Consider the following 19,225-nt stretch of genomic DNA (forward strand, 5'->3'; position numbering starts at 1 on the left):
CATGAAAGCTACAATGTTACTTACCTAGAAAAGTCTATGTTTTTTGACGAATTGAAAAATGAAATGGCACCTGATTCTGCCTATGATGAGGCTAAGGTAATATGGGATCATTTCAAGATCAGGAATCACGGTGAGTTCATTGACCTCTACCTCAAAACTGATGTGATCCTTTTAGCTGATTTATTTGAGAAATTCAGGGATGTCAATTTGAACTACTTTCAGATAGATCCATGTCACTGTTACTCGGCACCAGGCCTAACCTGGCAAGCTGGTTTGAAGTACACAGGAATAAACCTAGAACTACTGACTGATACCAACATCTTACTTACTTTTGAGAAAGCAATACGAGGTGGAATTTCGGGTGTTATGGGAACAAGACATGTCAAGGCAGATGAACACCACAAACTACTCTACGTAGACGCAAATAATCTCTACGGCTGGTCCATGATGGAACCTCAACCCTATGGTAGTTTTGAAATGATAGATATTGATCCACTCGAGCTATGCTCTCAGGACAAAGTCCGACTTAACATGAATGTTATCAGTAAAGAGCAGATTATGGCAATTCCAAGTGATAGTGAAGTAGGCTACTTTTTAGAGGTTGATTTGGAGTATCCAGGAAATATTAAATTTAAGTCAAGGAACTTTCCATTCTGTCCCGAATCTCTCTTTATTAAAGATGATGAATTAAGTCCTTACCAGAGAGAGTTACTGGGCGATGATAAAAGATCAAATGTAGAGAAACTAATACTAACACAAAAGGAGAAAACTAATTACATAGTGCATTACAGAATGCTACAATTTTACCTCAAGCACGGAATGGTACTTAAGAGGGTTCATTCAGTGATAAGCTTTAAACAATCAAAGTGGTTAGCACCATACATTGATTTTAACACTAAAAGACGTATGGATTCTAAGACTGATTTTGAGAAAGACTATTTTAAGCTCATGAATAATGCGTTCTACGGAAAGACTTGTGAGAATGTAAGGAACAGGGTTGAAATTGAATTTGTATCGGACGGGGAGAGAGCCAGGAATGTAATGGCCAATCCCAGGTTTTCATCGATATGCGTATTTGACGAACATAATGCTGCTATTAGCATGAGGAAAACATCAATGAAATTCAACAAACCAATCTACATAGGAGCTTCAGTACTTGAATTGTCTAAATTATTAATGTATGAATTCTATTATGAAGTTCTTCAACCGTACTTTGGTGAGAAAAATATTGAACTGCTGTATCTAGATACAGATTCCTTTGTACTTAACATTAATACTGATGACTTAACTAAAGACTTAAAGGAGTTGAGACACTATTTTGATTTCAGTAATTATCCAAAAGATCATCCACTCTATGACACCAGTAAGAAGAAGGTACCAGGCTACTTTAAGGATGAGCTAGGAGGAGTAGAGATGACTGAATTCATTGCCCTGAGAAGTAAGATGTACGCTTACAGAACAAAAGATTACGATTCTAAGAAATTGAAGGGTATTGCCAAGAATGTAGTAAGGAGAAATATCTCATTTGATGACTATGTTGATTGTCTTGAAAAGAGTAGGTCATTTTACCACAAGATGAGACACTTAAGATCAGATAAACACCAAATCTATTTGGAAGAAGTTGACAAAAAAAGCCTCAGTCCTTTTGATGACAAGAGGTTCATACTTGAAGATGGAATAAGCACCTTACCATTTGGAATGTATTATGAAGGCTACATAGATTACAGCGATTCAAACTTCGCTTGAGTTGCAAAAATCATTATTCGGACTTTGTCCTGAGAGCATAGCTCGATTAAACTAATGAATAGGGTGGTGCTGATGGTAGTGCTACTTGGTGAAATTCACCCCTAACACCGAAGTCATGGTGATAGTGATAGTGATACACCACATTAGGATTAGGACTATTTAGTCGGACTTCGTCCTCGGGACTTTGTCCTAGTCCGACTTCGTCTTGAGAGCATAGCTTGAGTCGAACTTTGTTCTCTGGACGTAGTCCGGGTCCTGTTTGATTTACTGAACTTTTAGTTTTTCTAGCATCTCTGTCTGTGCTAGTTTTTTTCCTTCTTCTAAAAAAGTCTTCTTTAAAGACTCTACATCAACAGCTGAACTTGCCTCCCTTTGTTTTTTCCTAATGGCATTTTTCATCGAAATGTATTTCTCCTCTCCTTGAGAATCAAAGTAAACTCATCTGTAGATATGTGAGAATCGGTTAAGGCTTTACTAACCAAATCATTGATTGTGTTCAGTTTTGAAATTGCCAACATTCTGATATTCTCATGCTTTTCAATTTTCCTTAGAATATTCTTTTTCTCCCAGCCTAAGGCTGATGAAATAATGGCACTACCTATTGTTACGCCACCCAAAGCTAAGCCTATCGGTGCCGTGATGACACCAGCTAGAGCGGAAACACCAACAGATCCGGCTGCTACGCTAGTTAAATTAAGGAAGTGGCTAATGCCAGTAATTACGCTAAATGCTTTTTTGTACTTTGAAAATATCTTTCTTCTAAATTCAATCTCGCTTTCTAAGAAACTCTTAACATCACATATTTGTTGTAGTCTGAAAGCCTGAGGGTTACTTTCTGTATGCTTTTCAGACCTTTCATAGTTTAATTGACTTTCAGAGTTTAAATTACTTAAATCTGGATAAACCTTGTTGTCTCCATTCATTTAATTAGTGGGAATAACTAGAATCAGTTGTTCTGTCATTTCTAGTGTTTAGTGTTGATCTTGCAGACACTACAGGTTTTTGAAGTACATTAAATTTTAAAGGTTTTTCTGACCCAACAGGTTTTTCTAACCCAGCAGGTTTTAAAGGTTTTTCGGGACCAGGCTCCAACTTTGACTCTACTTCTGCCTCTAATTCTGTATGAAATCGTTCTAATCTTTCTTTCCAATTACGTGGTCGTTTTGTGTAACCCCAAGTTCTATTCATTTAATTAAGTAAAATAAAATCAATTCACTGCAAAGAGTAAATTTCTTTCAAGTCTATTATTCAACTTAATCATCTCGTTTATGATTTCTGTCTGACTACATATGTTAATGTTCTGGTTCATTCTCATGTTATTATTTAAATTCGATAATCTATCAAGCAGAATCATATTTTCATCACGAAGATAATCCCCGAAATGCTGTGATATCACTATTTTCCAATCTGGTATTACATCCTGGTCTCGAAAGACAAACCAGTTTTCACTTCTCATCTTTACCATGAAATCCATTGACCTATCCAATTGATCCTTAAATAGTGTGTAGTCTACTTTAGCACTCTTCTGTCTGTTTTCTGTCTTTTCCATTGGTCTCATGTTAAACCAAGCAAAGCACAGTTCAGGTTTATCTTTGAATTCCTTGATTGGTAAGACATGATCCAACTCTTCTTCTACTATTCGAACTCTGTTCTCGGGACTTTGTCCTATTGGAGATAGACTCCTCTGGTACTCTAACCACTGTGAGAAGAAACTGTCTGTACATCCTAGATTAAATGAGGAATTACCGGTCGGACTTCGTCCTGAGAGCAGAGCTCGATTACACTCTCCCTTAGAAATGCGGTTAAGACCAACTCTAATTTTGTGTCTGTCTCTATTACCATTTTGGTCAAGGTAATCCTTTTTGTAATATGAATTAAAACATGATCTGCAGTTACCTCTATTTCCGTTTTTACCAAATTCACCATCACTTAGTAATTTAATTTCATAACATTTATTACATCCCTTGATTTTACTTGAACCACATTCTTTACAGTAATCAAGTAGTTTATTACGCCTGTTCTTTTCAAAATTAATTTCAGGTTTCTTTTCACAGCACTTAACACAATAAATTGTAGGTTGATTTTCCATGTTTTGATTCATCATATTATTCTGATTTATCATATTTTGATTTTCCATGTTTTGATTTTCCATGTTTTGATTTAACATAATCTGATTTAAGATAAACTGATTTATCATATTTTGATTTAACATATTATTTTGATGCAAATAATACAAAAACTTCTGAATATTTTGATTCATCATATTATCATGATTCATCATACCATTTTGATTCATCATACCATTTTGATTCATCATACCATTTTGATTATCAAATATTGCTCCATCCATTTCTTTCTTTATTTAGTAGGACATTTTTTTTTTAAATTACGTTTTTCTAACTTGCTCTTGTGACTTAAGTCACTTTAGAGACTTTATTTCATTTCAATGATTTGATATCAGAAACTGGTAACCATTCATTGAACTTATCACTGTAACCCTTCCACTTCACTAATCCGTATTTCTTGCCTTTACTGGTCTTGTACCTTAGGATTTTCTCGATCTTGTACTCTAGCTGGTCAGGATTAGGAACATAGCTCAATTCCTCTTCATAGAAATATCCTTGAATTTCTTCTTTGTGGTAATCCTCAAGCTTGTAGACGATAGGGTGAGTAAAGATGATCTGTTTGATTTGGAACACCTCCTCGGTGTAGTTGGGCATGTAACCTTTACCGAAAATGGACTTGTACTTTGAAATTCTTACACTGTCACCTACTTTGTACTTTGGATTACCAAATGTCTCTTTGAGGTGAAGACCGTAAAGATTGTACCACACTGTTCCTTCGTTTTCCATCTTTCTGGCGTCTACAGGTTTCATACCTATTGATGAGTGAAATGTGTTATTGTAGCCGCTGACCAGGTCATCCAGAACGTCAATCCACTTGTCAGTCTCCTTAGCGGTGAAATAACGCCACATTTTTTCTTTAAGGGTTCTATTGAATCTCTCTACTAATGCTGCCTTCTTATCAGATTTTGTGGAGAACCATTCTATGTCATTTTCTGTTAAGAGTTCCTTGAAGTGTTTGTTGTAAAATTCTTTACCGTCATCAAACTGGATTTTCGTTGGTTTTGCTTCCTCAAATATCACTTTAAATGCATCTCTGATTTCTTCTCCCCTCTTACTCTTAACTGCTAGAGCCCAAGAAAAACGACTAAATAGATCTATGATTGTTAAAATGAATCTGAAACCCTATTCTGTTTCTCAAATTTTTGCATGTCCACAAGATCTGCTTGCCATTGTTGATCGATGTACGATACCATTGTCTTTCGGAACGTAAATTTCTTAATGGCCGGTTTGTGTAGTTGGTGAGTTGGTAGTGTTTCTAGAAATTCTTTCACTTAATAAGTTTTCCTGAGCTCTGCTCTGGAGACGAAGTCATATCTTCCTTGACCTGTTTCCAGATTTTACTCAAAGAACTGTAAGCCACGGGACTCTCGGGGTTGTAGTACAAATCCCTTAGATACTGCTGTGTGTCATCCTTTACATCCATTTAAATGAGTGAAGTATTTATTTACGAGCCACACAATATGTTAATTTCTGGTGTTACCAATTGTGGTAAGACATATTTTGCCCTTGACCTCTTAGAAAAGGAGTTTCGGCACAAGTTCCAGAACATAGTCATTTTCTGTCCAACATATTTCAACAATAAGACATATGAAAGGAAATGGATTTACCAAGACAAGAACGTCTACATAGTTAATCCCGAAGCTGTGGCCAGTAATTTGGACCTTGTGCTTCAGTTTGCTACTCTGACCTTTGCTGGTTCTAACACATTATTCCTCATTGATGACTGTGCTAATTTGAGAGACACAAAAAAGAAGGTGTCCGAGTTATGTAATCTTGCCTTTTCCGGCAGGCACTACAATCTCACTGTTTGGTTACTAGTTCAGAAGTACAATTCAGTTGTCAAGGACTACAGAGAGAACATAAGAATTTTAGTATTATTTTTTAATAAGGATGAATCAGCCATGAAAGATGCCTTAGAAGAAAACAGTGTTATTCCTAAGGAGAAAAGACAGTACTACATAGAAGAACTTAAGATGAAAAAAGGATCAAAACTGATCATTAGACTACAACATCCATTTGGATTTACTCCTTCCCATCAAAAATCTTAGTCCCGCTTCTGATCGAGCTATGCTCTCAGGACTGTGTCCGATCATCAGGACTGTGTCCGATCATCAGGACTGTGTCCGATCAGTGGTCTTAGTCTTTCTAACCCTAGTAAAATAATAAATTATTAACCCTAAACCACTAAGTCCTAGGATAATCCATAGGTACTCGTATTTCTTCATTTCATCACTAGGTTGGTAGTAATCACTTAATTGTGGTCGCTGAGGTAGTACAATAGTTCTTTCTGGATGTAAATGATTGTAAACAGTAAGTGCTGAATCAGTATTGTTAAAATCAATAGAAGCGTCTCTTTCTCTCTTTAATTCAAGGTTAACGAAGTCAATGGTACTTTTCCTATGCTCATCCCATTCTGTGGATGCTCTTTGCAATTGCTCTTGAGCTAAATTATGTCTCTTCATTTCAGTCTCATAGCCATTCTTGTCTAGTTTTTTAAAAAGGTAACCGGATCCAGTGAATGCTAATCCATTGATTATTGCAGATCCAAATAACATGCCAATGCCAGCCATTTTATTTCAACGAATTTTAATTTCAATGATGTGTCCCTGAGAGCATAGCTCGAGTTAATACCAATTGGTACTGTACATTATGACCATTAAGATCGATGATGTCACCTTTTTCATCAGTTAAGCGAATATTCAGCTTATTGAATCTTGGTTTACAGGGAATTGCTATTGGTTTCTCAAATGTGTATACTATTAAATCTCCAAAATTAGCTTCCTTTATTGGTCTTGTGGTTAGCACATCAGATGCTTCACCATTACTTAATACACTATTAGATTCGATTATGTCACAGTGAAAAACAAAATGGTTAATTGGTCTAAAATTGATGGGTTTCTCGCTTACAACATCATCCTTACTTTTATTGTCTAAAGGGTAAGGCCATTCTGATTTCATGCCAAATAATTCATTACTTTTACCAAGAAAATAGATCTGATAATGCGCCTCATTTTTTCTCTTTAGGAAGTGTAAGACGGCCTTACCTGTTGGTTCTTCAAGGTCAAATCTGACAGCACCTCTACTCATACTATTTTCTTTCAACTTATCCGCAAATACTTTTGAAAAGCTCTGTAGGTCATAGAGACCATCTGGTAGCGTAATCTCTGCCACATCAAACCCCTTAACTTTGATTCGGTTATTCTCCCTGGCTGCACTTATGTTGTAGAATGTACAAGGTATTACTGCAAAAGTTAAAGTGATGCTACATGCATCCTGAATTTCAGTCTTGAGATTGACTGTTAAATCACTTGAACTCTGATCTGGATAGTCACTTGAATCTATGTTCATTACAGTAACCATTTACTTAAGCAAATTTTCGTTTTCAAATTTACCTTTTATCAAATAAGTAAATTATTCTTACTTCATAATATTTCTGGGTAGGATTCCTTGATCGTAAAGGTACTCTAATGTTCCATTACTAATAGCTACAGTTCCACCCAGTTTAAGAATTTCCTCTAGGTTGGCCTGACTTGGGGGACCAATATTGATTCTCAAGAACCTTTTCAGTAACATAGAGTAACCAATTGTTGTTGATGCCAACAGTAAACTTTGATACAGTGTATTTATGATATCTTTCTTTCCTGGTGTATCCATTTAATTACTTAGAAAATCACTAGTAAAACTCATTTATCTAGTATTCAGTATTTAATTTAGTGTTGTACGAACTTTGTTTCAGTGTTGGAGTGAAGCAATCTGAGAATTCTGAATGTTAACCTGGGCGTCAGAAACCACGAATATGTGCATTTTGTATGGTCCCTTTCCAGATTTCTTTGTAATAGATAATTGAATACCATCTTTTGTGTTCTGGAGCATCTTTCCTGATCCGTGTAGACGATTATCTTCAGAAGTTCTCAGGTCCAACCATAAACCATAGTGATTAGAATCACCATAGTATTTCTCCATGGTCATGTAACAGTCATGAGTTTTCTTCAAATCTTCAGACATAAAATGTTTCTTGATCTCCTCCCATTGATCCATCATTCTCATTCCTTCTGGGAACACCTGATTGGCAACACCCTCTATTGTGATCTGCACTTTACTTATGTTAGGGTTTTCAAACTTCTCTGAATCTCTAGCTCCATCTACATAGTCAGACACAAATAGTAATAATAATCCTTTAATAGACATTCTTGGAAAGTTGATGTTCTCATTAATTAGTGTTTCATTAGCAGTAACATTGACTGTCTTAAAATGGTCTACCCAATCATAAAATATTGAGAATCCAGAATTGTACTTGTTACTCAGTTGATTTGCAATCATCTTGTTAGTAACCGTGTCGTATTCAAAACAAATATTTTCAAGTTTGTAGCCCATGCTAGCTGTGGTTGTGGTGACTATGATTTCCTCCTTTGGTGCTAAAGTTATTTCAATGATAACATCTTCTTGAATTGGAAACTTGTAAAATGGAGCATGATGATGGAATAATTCAAAATCTAATGGTATTTTGTACTTCTTGTCAAACACTTTCTTTAAAGTCTTTTCATTAGCTGTTTCTCTAGTGACATCAGCTTCAGCGACTCCTGATCTTAATTCTCTAAGATTTTCTGATTAAATACCCTGAAAAACTCTATCATTTCTTTCTTCTCCAGTTAGCCACAGATCTTTAAATGTAGAATAATGACTGTATTCGTCAAGGTCAAATATCTGCTCTGTTCCCCACTTAACCACCATCTTTGAGATTAGGTTTCTACCAAGATTATTTACAACACTATTTTTAGAATCACCAGAAATGGTTACATCAGCAGATAAAGAGATTTAGGTACAAAGAATGTATTCTCTCGCAATGCCGGTATTCTAACATACAGTGTTTCTTTGGGATTTGCAGATGAGGGGTTATGAGTAATGATATGATGCTGCCTCTCAGCTTTCAAACCAAGTGGAATCTTATGTGCCCTTTCGGTATTTAATAAATATCCTGTTGCCATTTCTATTTATTTACTAGTAAAATTATGTACATGCAGTGAACAGTGCCAACATCATATATCAGGTAAAATGCACGGAAACGAATGTACAGTGTACAATACTTACAATACTTACATTTTCCGGGCAAAATTAAGGCCTCTAAAATTCATGGAGCGTGGCTTTATGCCACATATGGTAATTGATAATCTATTCTTTATTGTAATATTGATCGGCTCTCATTAGCAATTCAGTCATGCGCATTTTGGTCCTTAACAACGATCCCTGAGAGAAGGATGGTTGCTATGCCTATGTAAACACCTTGGTGTGTTTGTCATGGATGACCAGAACCGATTGCGACATCTTTCATTTTAACATCTAACTAAACAAGCTTGACATAGGCCAGACTCGAACCCAGGTATTCTGCGTGGTAAGCATATGTTATCCCACTAGGCTATTGAACTTTCTATTTAGATCAATAATATTTATGCCTATTTAAAAGTAACATCTGTTTAAGGTAATAAGAGCGCCTATTGATTATGCGCGTCACAGCTGTCATGTGATATCTCATTCAGTGTGGCACATGCATGGGAATAGGGTCAATTTCTCTGCTATTTTTTAACGGATATTTGCCTTGATGAGGTATCCTTGGAAAGCTATTGACGTGTACTTTCTGTTGGAATACAGTAAGTCATGATTACATTAACCCATTGAGCTCTAGTATTCCCTCACCATTTCACTGACCATTTCATTGCAACGCTTCACTGGGAATCTCATGAATGATAGAAAGTGTATATTGCGGTGGATGGTTCTTTGGGGGTTGTAGGCTTATTTGGGGCAAAAGACCTGTAAGGTCTTTGGTCAAAAGGGCCTAAAACATAACCTAGATTCCTACCACCGCAATATACACTTTCTAAACCAAGTCATCAGCATATAGTAAACAACATAATTTATAATAATCAAGTTCAACACAATCATCACTATTTGATAACAAATGGCTTGGCAGATCTGACAAAAATAAATTTAAAAGAGTTGGACTCAACGAACAACCTTGCCGGACACCTCTAGACGTTCCAATTTTGGGAAGGAGACCGTCCGCCAGTTTAATTTGTGTCGAGCTATTTGCAAACATCGACTGAATAATATTGTACATATTCCCTGTAACATTGCACTTTTGGAGCTTGTAGAGCAGGCCAGGTCTCCAAACTGAGTCAAAAGCTTTGGAAAAGTCAACAAAACATGAGAAGAGACCTGTTTTTTCTTTAAATTTGTATTTGTCTTGAAGAGACTTAAGGATGAAGGCGTTGTCCGAGGTGCGAACATTTTTCCGAAACCCACCTTGCTCTGGCGGGATATGACCATTTGCATTCAAAAAACATGTCAGCTATGCCAATCACAGCTAGGTATTACGTAACGCCAAGATGCGAAATATCGCGCTGTACCTCATTTAACACTATATAAACTATATACCAATAAACGGCACAGTACTGACAATGGCCTTTTTACATTGATAATAATATCATGATCTACACAGTTTATATCGTCTGCTTCATCTACATCTCTATATCATTTACATCATCTATAATGCCAACACCTTGCAATATATATTGTACTATTAATGCAAGTATCAATTCGTGTCTTGTACCCCCCCTCCTCAAGGGTACGACACCTTATCACCCTATAACGACATCTTAAGGCTCAAGCATCACCCTTTTTTCACCAAGGCTACTTTTTCTTTCGTCAAGACATCACCATCAACAATATATCAGTTGTCACCATCATATAAAGTAACCGGACTAATTTTACTGGGTAAGGCTGTATGTTCGACAAGACATCGACACATTAGCATCCTTATTCTTTCCAGCTTCACCAAATTTTCACTGAAGGAAATATAAACACTACTCAAGCATCGGCAAAGATTAGTGGTGATAGCTCAACTACCCTTGAGGAGGGGGGGGGGGGGGTACAAGAAACGAATTGATACTTGCATAAGACAATGCTGAATTCCTCCTTATCGATCGGTGCTGGCTTCTTGTAGGTATCCTCCTGTAGAGGGAATCGTTCGTATACAAAGTCCATGAGTGCCAGCGCTTCCTTGGACCTTTCCTTTCCAGTATAGAAGCCATCATTGTGTGGACACTATGCACTAAGCTCGGCCAACTCATCCTTTAATTCCTCCACATATCTTGCACGGGCATTGTGCCACGCCTTTTCTTCTATCTAGAACTTCTCTAATTGATAGCGTTCCAAGGGTCAAGGTCGCCGTATGCCATGATGCAACAGCAAGCATCGATGCGACAAGTAGTCAATGAAGCTCTCATAGAGATCTTGACGCGTCCCCTCCTCCGGAATTTTTTTCTGGCATGTGGGAGCCAAAATAAATACCAATAAACGGCACGGTACTGACAATGGCCTTTTTACATTGATAATAATATCATGATCTACACAGTTTATATCGTCTGCTTCATCTACATCTCTATATCATTTACATCATCTATAATGCCAACACCTTGCAATATATATTTTACTATTAAGAAGAACCTGGAAATGCAGTCAGCACAATATGGATGACTGGATGATAACCCCCCTGTCTGCCGACTGCCCCAGCTATAATTATCACGCCTAAGGCGCGTTCTTTGGGGAAAAAATGCTGAAACAAATGGTAAGAGAAAAACATGATACTTTGAGTGACCGCTCCGAAGTGAAAGGAGAGCATAATACTAAAACAGCCGACAAAGACCTTTAACTGTGCAACACACGAATAAAATACATCGTATAATCCGCTGTTCAAGCTCCAATTCCTTCCTTTTGCGCAGCGGCTGCTATTGGAGAGGGATGTTCCGTCATCTAATTATTTCTCTGGTCTGAAGCTTTATTACTCGGACTATTATTATCCTGGCAGGGCAGTCTACAAAGGGGCCACCGTGCAGGGAGTGAGGTAGCTCCCGCAGGTCCACCTTCCATTGGTCTGCTGCTTCAGGCATATGAAGCAAAACTGGCTGCCGCAGGGGCAGGCCATGTGCTTTCAGGCATCCGCGAGCTCAATCAGCAGGCCGCGCAGGCAGGGCAGGCCCGGGTTGATGGACACATCACTTCAACAACCTTCTATCTACTTCTTCAAGATATCGAGCCGGGGATCGCGATCCGAGCAACCCTCATTGCCACAATCCGTAGTCGAGTTCTTGCACTTCCATGTTTTTAAACACATCCAGCAAAATTCAAACGTAGGATTTTGACCCTTGGAACAAACAGTAGGGGCAAACCATGCGCTTGTCTTTTTTGTTAATCCATTCGCAGATGGTTTTCAAGCCAGGGCAGTCCTGGGATACAGATATATATATACATGTGAATAACTTTTGTGTGCGAGGGTAATTACCCTATTCATTTCAGGCCGTGTTGGCTCCACTGAAATACTCTACCATTGGTCACCATACAGCCGATCCTTGGTGGTGGTTCCTGATGGCCAGAGCTCCTCCCTTAAGGGCTGCTAATCATACCTCAAATGAGTCTGACAACAATTCGTTTCCTTTTATAAATTTGGATATGTATAATTTTATTTTCCTTCATCTATAAAAATGTCTTTGGTAAAATGCTGTCAAAGAATATTGATTTGTTATAACATTGCTGTATCTATGTATCAATGATCTATTGTAAATAAAGGCTGTAAATATCATTGATACCACATTCGTGTCGTTCAATCTTCTTCATTTAGTGTCCAAGATGATTAGTGCCGTGCCTTCTATAGCCTAAATGTAGATAAGTGAAACGTTTGTGGTAAGTGTGAGGTAAACCCCACCTCACAAATGAATACGTGCTGCGGAGGCAATTAAAGTTTCTTGTTACGCCACCAATAAGAGCTGTTATGCATCGAACATATTTCAGCACATGCAGCAATAGGCAGTTACGCCTCTTGTTATAAGACAAATAGATTTCGGCGGAGGAACAGACAATTAGAAAAAAGCGACTATTCTTATACCAACAAATATACACCTGTTGCACTAACAAAGCTATTCCAGCCGACTAATAGGTCCTTTAGAAGGAAACCCAGCTGAGCAGGCAGCACAGGAGTAGTATATATAAATGCACTTACAAGGCCAGTAATATATACTAGGCCTTGTAAGTGATATACTAGGCCTTGTAAGTGCATTTCTAGGTCTTAAGCCCTTTTATCCCTAGACACTACACTTTTTAGATCTAGATTATTTCTAGATCGCGTACTTTTTTACCCAGTGCGTCCCCCTAAATATCTATATCCCCTAAAGACCTAGACCCTGTACTTAACTAAGGACCTCCATGTAGGGTTTCAATTCTTTTTATTAATATCACCTAGTTCAAACCCTAATTAGGGACTAATACAAGTTTACCTCCAATTAACCCACGATAAAAAGTAGATCTCGTCGTATTAAGAACCTACCAAGCCAATCATGAAGATGTGTCAAATTTCTTAAAATTATCTGCGACTACAACTCATAACAAATTTGGAGGCCTCGTCTGATCTCCTTTTATCTTTATCATTTTATTAATATATAATCTAACACTACAATGTCTACCTTCTATTTCTAATAAGAACAAAAATTCTTCGGCTACAATTATAATCCCTTAACCATGAAAACCCCCCCCCCCTAACTTTTCTATTTCTCAAACACATGCACTTGTTTCTCACCTAAAAGAGCTGCCATTCTTGATGTTAGCAACATTTTAAAAGAGCCCAGGATTTTACAGAATATTACAGGTCTTTCTCTCTCTATTTTCCAAACACATCTGTCCATAGAGCTTTCTTCGGTTTGGTTGTCATCAAATTTTATATCCCATGGTACAACAACCACACCCATACATAATTCCTTTTCATAAAAACTTGCCCGACGCACAACAGCATGAAAAAGAGTTTGGTAAAAGTGATTTGGTATCTTGTCATTATTAGGTGGCAATATTTTTATCAACTCCTCAATTTTTTCCGTGTGCAAACTAACCATATGCACCCTGTTGAGAAAGTCAATAGTCTCATCCAAAGTACGACATTCAACCTTTGCCCAGGAGGAAACAATTTTCGTTAGATCACTTATAGCAATTTCATTTGAAATGTAATCCTCTGACGCTGTCAAACTGAGTATGTGAAGAATTCGATCCCGTGCGCACACGTACTGGTTTTCCCTTATTTCCTTCAGTTCTTCTTTGTCCAACATTTCAAATGAATGACTTCCATAAATCATAACTCCAACGGGTCGACAACCATCTTCTGTATCACAGAAAGCTTGATTAGTGCTGAGGAAACTTTGTAAATAACCTATTGTAGGTTTAATGTTGGTCGGCACGAAATGTTTTTTCTCGCTCGTTGTCATATTTCGCTTTATTATGACATAGTCTCCTCAGACGGTATAAACTTCCCCGATGGATAAGCGGTCTTAGAGTAAAATCCTATCATCAGATCACATCACATCATGATATCATAGCTCTGATCCTTATTCGCCTCCCCCTTGGTCGACAACTCGTACTACATATCTTGAATCCTGTTGTCGTGGTATTCCTGTTCTAACATTGTCCGATGAAGGTTTAATCTTCATGAGTCCATAAATGAGAAATATTACTAATTTCTTTTACATGTTTCGCCATATATTCCCACTGATCTAAAGTCAATTGAATTCCTTTCACAGTTGCTTTTCCTGACAAAAAATATCTTATATCAACTACATTTTCCTTGTTCCCACCAGGTGATGGGCAAATATTTAACCAAATATTTCCACCAAGATAATATGGATGAGGAAAACATTTTGTGCTATTCAAATTTAGAGGTTTTTCCGCAGAGATTGGATCAACTTGGAAAGATTGGTGTACATATGTGTTACACTTGGCCTCTACACTAAAATAGATGTTTATAACAACCGATACAAAAACAAGAACACTTACAAAACCATATGCTAATGGTTTGCTCTTTTTACTCAAAGTAAAACGTTTTCCCCTCAAAACCGATCCTTCAGTAATCGTTCCCAGCTCTTCGTTTGTCAATCTAAAGGTCTCATCATTTTCTCGGTTCTCTTTTTCACTCGGTTCTTCTTTTATTGACTCCATTTCAGAGCGGTGGCTTTATCATTTGAACCTTACTCTTCACACTAACATTTCTTGATAATCATTTAATTTGTTTTACAATAAAATCAACATTTACAATGGGGCGTGAAATACCAAACTCATTTTGGAAAAAATCATTTACATAAATATCATTTTCTATGAGACTATCTGAATCAAATAAATCTATTATATCTAACATACTATAACCTCTACATTTCATAATGATAAAGTGAATTGCGTGCTGTCCACATACTGTTGTTAAGGGATGTTGGATAATGTTTGGATTAAAAGCGCATCCTTTTTCATCGATGATATCAGTGAAATTAGACACAGCAGTTGGGTTAAGACCAAATGGATCAAAATACAATAGAGGTCCTATTTTAGGATACCACCAGACCACCCAGTGCTCACCCCGGCGATAGCTTGGATCTGTATTGACGACAAAACAACAAGGTCTTTCGTGGCTTTCGACAAATATTGGGTTTTTTACAATTTTGACAAATCTGTCCGATGGAAACACCCCTCCAAATACATGTTTCGTGTTCGGGCGATTTGATAAGAGAAATCTAATGAGTCCGCTATTCATCGTATATTATATTACGTGAACTTTCAATTTCCATTACCGCATCAGATTCAAGATAGGCAATAATGGTGATACTGTGGTCTGAGGGTCTTTTCAACCTGATATCGAGACTTATATTACCAGATTCCACGAGATTCCAATTCAATCCTGAAGAATCATCTGGTGTTAAATTGAAACCGTATAGTGTAAAGCCATTCTTATAGGATTCCATAGATATTCCATTGCTAATGTTAGATGACCAAAGATTTGTCCCAAACATCATGCTGAAATAACCCATGAAATAGTTATCTTCTTCAAAGTCGAACTGTAATGGTTCATAAGGTATGCTTTGACCATTTCTGCGCAATCCTATTTGTGAGACGTTGAAATTTTCGAAGTTGAACGGATTCAAGCCTAGATTTCCGTTGAAAGCATCAGTCCTAACCAAACCTATCACTATTTTACTAGGTAGTTCCCCATTAACAAGATTCGGTTCAGATAAGTCTGCTCTGTTAGCCCCACGAGAGAAAAAACGCATGTTAACTTTTCTCATTGGGTACTTTGCATTTGATTTCAGCAAACGTTCCTCATGACTGAGTCTAACGTGACTACTAACCTTTTTTACATTAACATAGAGAACAGCTTTTTCGATGAGTAGTTTGTATTGGTTGGTAACACCTTTTGCCATCAGAAAGACACTAGGATCATTTCTATGCATTTTAATCGAGAGTGACATCTTATTCAAAAGTAATTTGTCCTGTTCAAACAATTCAGAGTGAATTTTACCCATTGTCTCCACCGATTTACTGTAGCGCGTCCATTTGTAACGGGCAACTGCGCCTTTATTGGTGCTAGATTCGTCTTTGATAGTATCTTCGTGATCATTCATTCCCCCTTCATCTTGATAATAACCATTTGTTTTTAACTGATGCAGTTTTTGTGCGGACGAATAGGATAACAAACATTCAAGATAATGTCTGTAGTGGTACAAAGAATCCGCGGAACCAACCTGTTTGTTATTCAAAAAAACTTCCACCTGTTTAAAACAACTTCCTATCAAGTTGTTGACCGGAAACACAACAGACTTATCTGGAACTCGGTTTCTAGTTTCTTCTTTTGTTTCACCCGGATTGTCAGGATCGGGGACGTTAACTTTATATTCTTCATCATCTACTAATAAATCACCATTATTTTGCACGATTTTTGCTTGCATGTACAAATAAACGTGCCTAGGATCGACGTAATACTCATCGCCGACGTGAATTTTATACTCTAGAGGTCCACCATGTTCTAGAGATGTTAAAGGGTTGAACGCTTCAAATTTATTAGACGCTAATGCTGTTTGTGTTGGTGGAAGTTGAAATAATTCCAAATTACTGGTTGATGCATCCGCACTACCGGCATCAAGGAACCACGACATCGCAATTAATATTTATAGTAAGTAACATTTACTTTTGACCAAAAAAAAGAAGAGATACTGATAATGAGTTGGAGAAAAAAAAACCCCATACCCTGTCACGGCATGATTTCCGATTTTAGTACCCAAATACCTTCCCCTCGTTTCTATTAATCTTTTTACGAACTTTACTCGTGCGACCATTTGGGTCACGTTTACGTTTCTTTTTGGTCGGTGCACGCGCAGGCGCAGTGAACAAATGACCAACTGCTTCATTCTTGACCATGTTTACTATGTCACTTAAACTTTCTGAGGCTCTTGATTTCATTGCTTTTCAAAAATCCCTTTTGCCCGAAAGAACATCCCCAACAGCTGCACTACCTTTATCTACAATTATCCTTCCAGCCGCTTTACCAGCTCGTTTCACAATTGGAAGAACACGTTTAAAAATAGGAATCACCTTTTTGAATAAATTACCCACCAAATTAGCTAGCCCATAACCCTCTTGATACAATTCACCCGCGAACACGGGTATTGTACCACCACCCCCGCCATAATGTTGACGATATGCCTCGTAATCAGGAATAAAAGGTGTTCTTCTTCGTGTCATGTTTTTTGTTCAACTCAAAAGAAGACCAAGACCGAATATTACTAGTCTCTTACAAGATATGTCACACAACCTTTTCATGGTTAAGTGAATAATTCTGAATACATGTGTACTTTTTTTTCATTTTGTTTCTAGTCTACCAATTCGTTTGAATGAAAGGGTGACGATTACCTTCCCGTACTCAAATTTAATTGGTTCCCCTATACTATCGCTGATTAAAATTTCAATATTCTGAAAGAAAGGGAGCGCCAATGGTAGGTATCTTATTCGTTCAAATGATTTAGAAATATATCTATCCACTAGGTTTGGATCTACAGGAACCGTCCTAAGGAGTTTAACCATCCTCCCACCTACCAAACTCTCCTTCACCAGATTTGAATAAACAAATAAATTATACGTTGTACTTCTCATATCGGGTTTGTCTTCAGCCTTGATGGTAAAAAATACTTCCTCATTAACTAAGTGAAGTAACTTGTCATCATCTTTTTTATGAATCCCATCTCTATCTCGGTGCAATTCTTCACCATCTGTGTGGAAATATTTGTTTTTTTCAAAACCTAATACTGTACTAAGTTATTCGTTCATGTATATTGCTTCACCAGGATAAAGTCTAACCGAAACATGTCCTTTTTTGCCCAGTACAAATTTACCTTTCCACTGAAGAGGGTTTTCCTGAAATTCTTTCTTTTTATGGATGGGTTTAATACTATTCAAAGCTGTTATCAATTCTTGAATTGTACCATAGGTTTTCCTTTCCTCTCCCACGTGACAGGCGTCGAGTAGAGTCGCAGGGATTTCCGGATGATCCAAGTCGGCCACACCTATCTGATATTCGCATTTGGTGACAGAAACCTCCTGATTCCACGAATACGGATAGCTTATTTCATCGATTCCAACCAACCATTCATTAGGATCTAATTCAAGTGGTTTGGTAAGTGGGGTAATAAAATGACTAGTTTTGTTAAGTACAGAATTGGAAATAGGTTTTACATTACTTGGTAAAACCATGACGGAATCATGGAGGTGTTCCACCATTTTTACTGTCCTGCTTGTTCCCAATCCAACCCAGTGTTGAAAAGAACATCATTGTCTTTCATTCACATCTAGTTTTTGCGTTTGCTTTTAATTGATAATTGTTTCCACTCTTTTTTCTTGTCCAAATCAGATTTAGCTTGTCTTCGCGTGTGCCAAGCGACAGGGGACAAAGACAAAGGTGTTTTTCGTTTTATCGAACCTTTTTTCTTTCTTTTCCTTTTTGCGGGTAGAGAAAATGAAGAGGGTGAGGGTGAAGTTTTCCTTGAAATCAATGATTGTGATGATGAGAAAGGAGAATTTTCAAATAATAGTTTCCCCTTCCTACTAATGTCACTGGTCTTGTTTATAGCAGGAGATTGATCTCTCCTCGATTTTCTTTTCTTTGGTGAAATAAATTCGTCCCCCTCACTGTCACTCGTCTCGGTGGTTAAAACAGATTTCAATCGAGAATTGGGGAAACGAGACGTCGTTTTGGACCTCCTCGATACATCCGATGACCAGATCTTACTTATCTCATTGTCACTTGTTTCACTAGCTAAAGATGAACTCGATATTGGTCGTGGTTTTTTAAAACGAGACTTTAACTTTTTGGATCTAACACGTGATGTGAATGATGTATTCCTCTCACTGTCGCTCGAGCTACTATCAGGGGTTAATTGAGCTCTTGCTGAAGAAATTGGTTTTCTATTGGGTGCTAAAGGTGTTTTAAAAACCACATCTTCCTCGTCACT

At 37.4% G+C, this 19,225-nt stretch overlaps 1 protein-coding gene across 1 annotated transcript; it reads right to left on the reverse strand.

The window, feature by feature from the left end:
* Nucleotides 1-15,472: 15,472 nt before the first annotated feature.
* LOC135492579 (uncharacterized protein F54H12.2-like) lies at nt 15,473-16,876 on the reverse strand. The gene has a single exon (XM_064779124.1). It carries the CDS (start codon nt 16,874-16,876, stop codon nt 15,473-15,475), a length of 1,404 nt encoding a protein of 467 aa, XP_064635194.1.
* Nucleotides 16,877-19,225: the final 2,349 nt, after the last annotated feature.

The sequence above is a fragment of the Lineus longissimus genome, chromosome 8 (genome assembly GCF_910592395.1).
Source record: "Lineus longissimus chromosome 8, tnLinLong1.2, whole genome shotgun sequence".
NCBI lineage: Eukaryota > Metazoa > Nemertea > Pilidiophora > Heteronemertea > Lineidae > Lineus > Lineus longissimus.

Bases quoted from the DNA above. Each gene is read 5' to 3' on its own strand.
- LOC135492579 (XM_064779124.1), bottom strand. From the start codon at position 16,876: ATGTCGTGGTTCCTTGATGCCGGTAGTGCGGATGCATCAACCAGTAAT.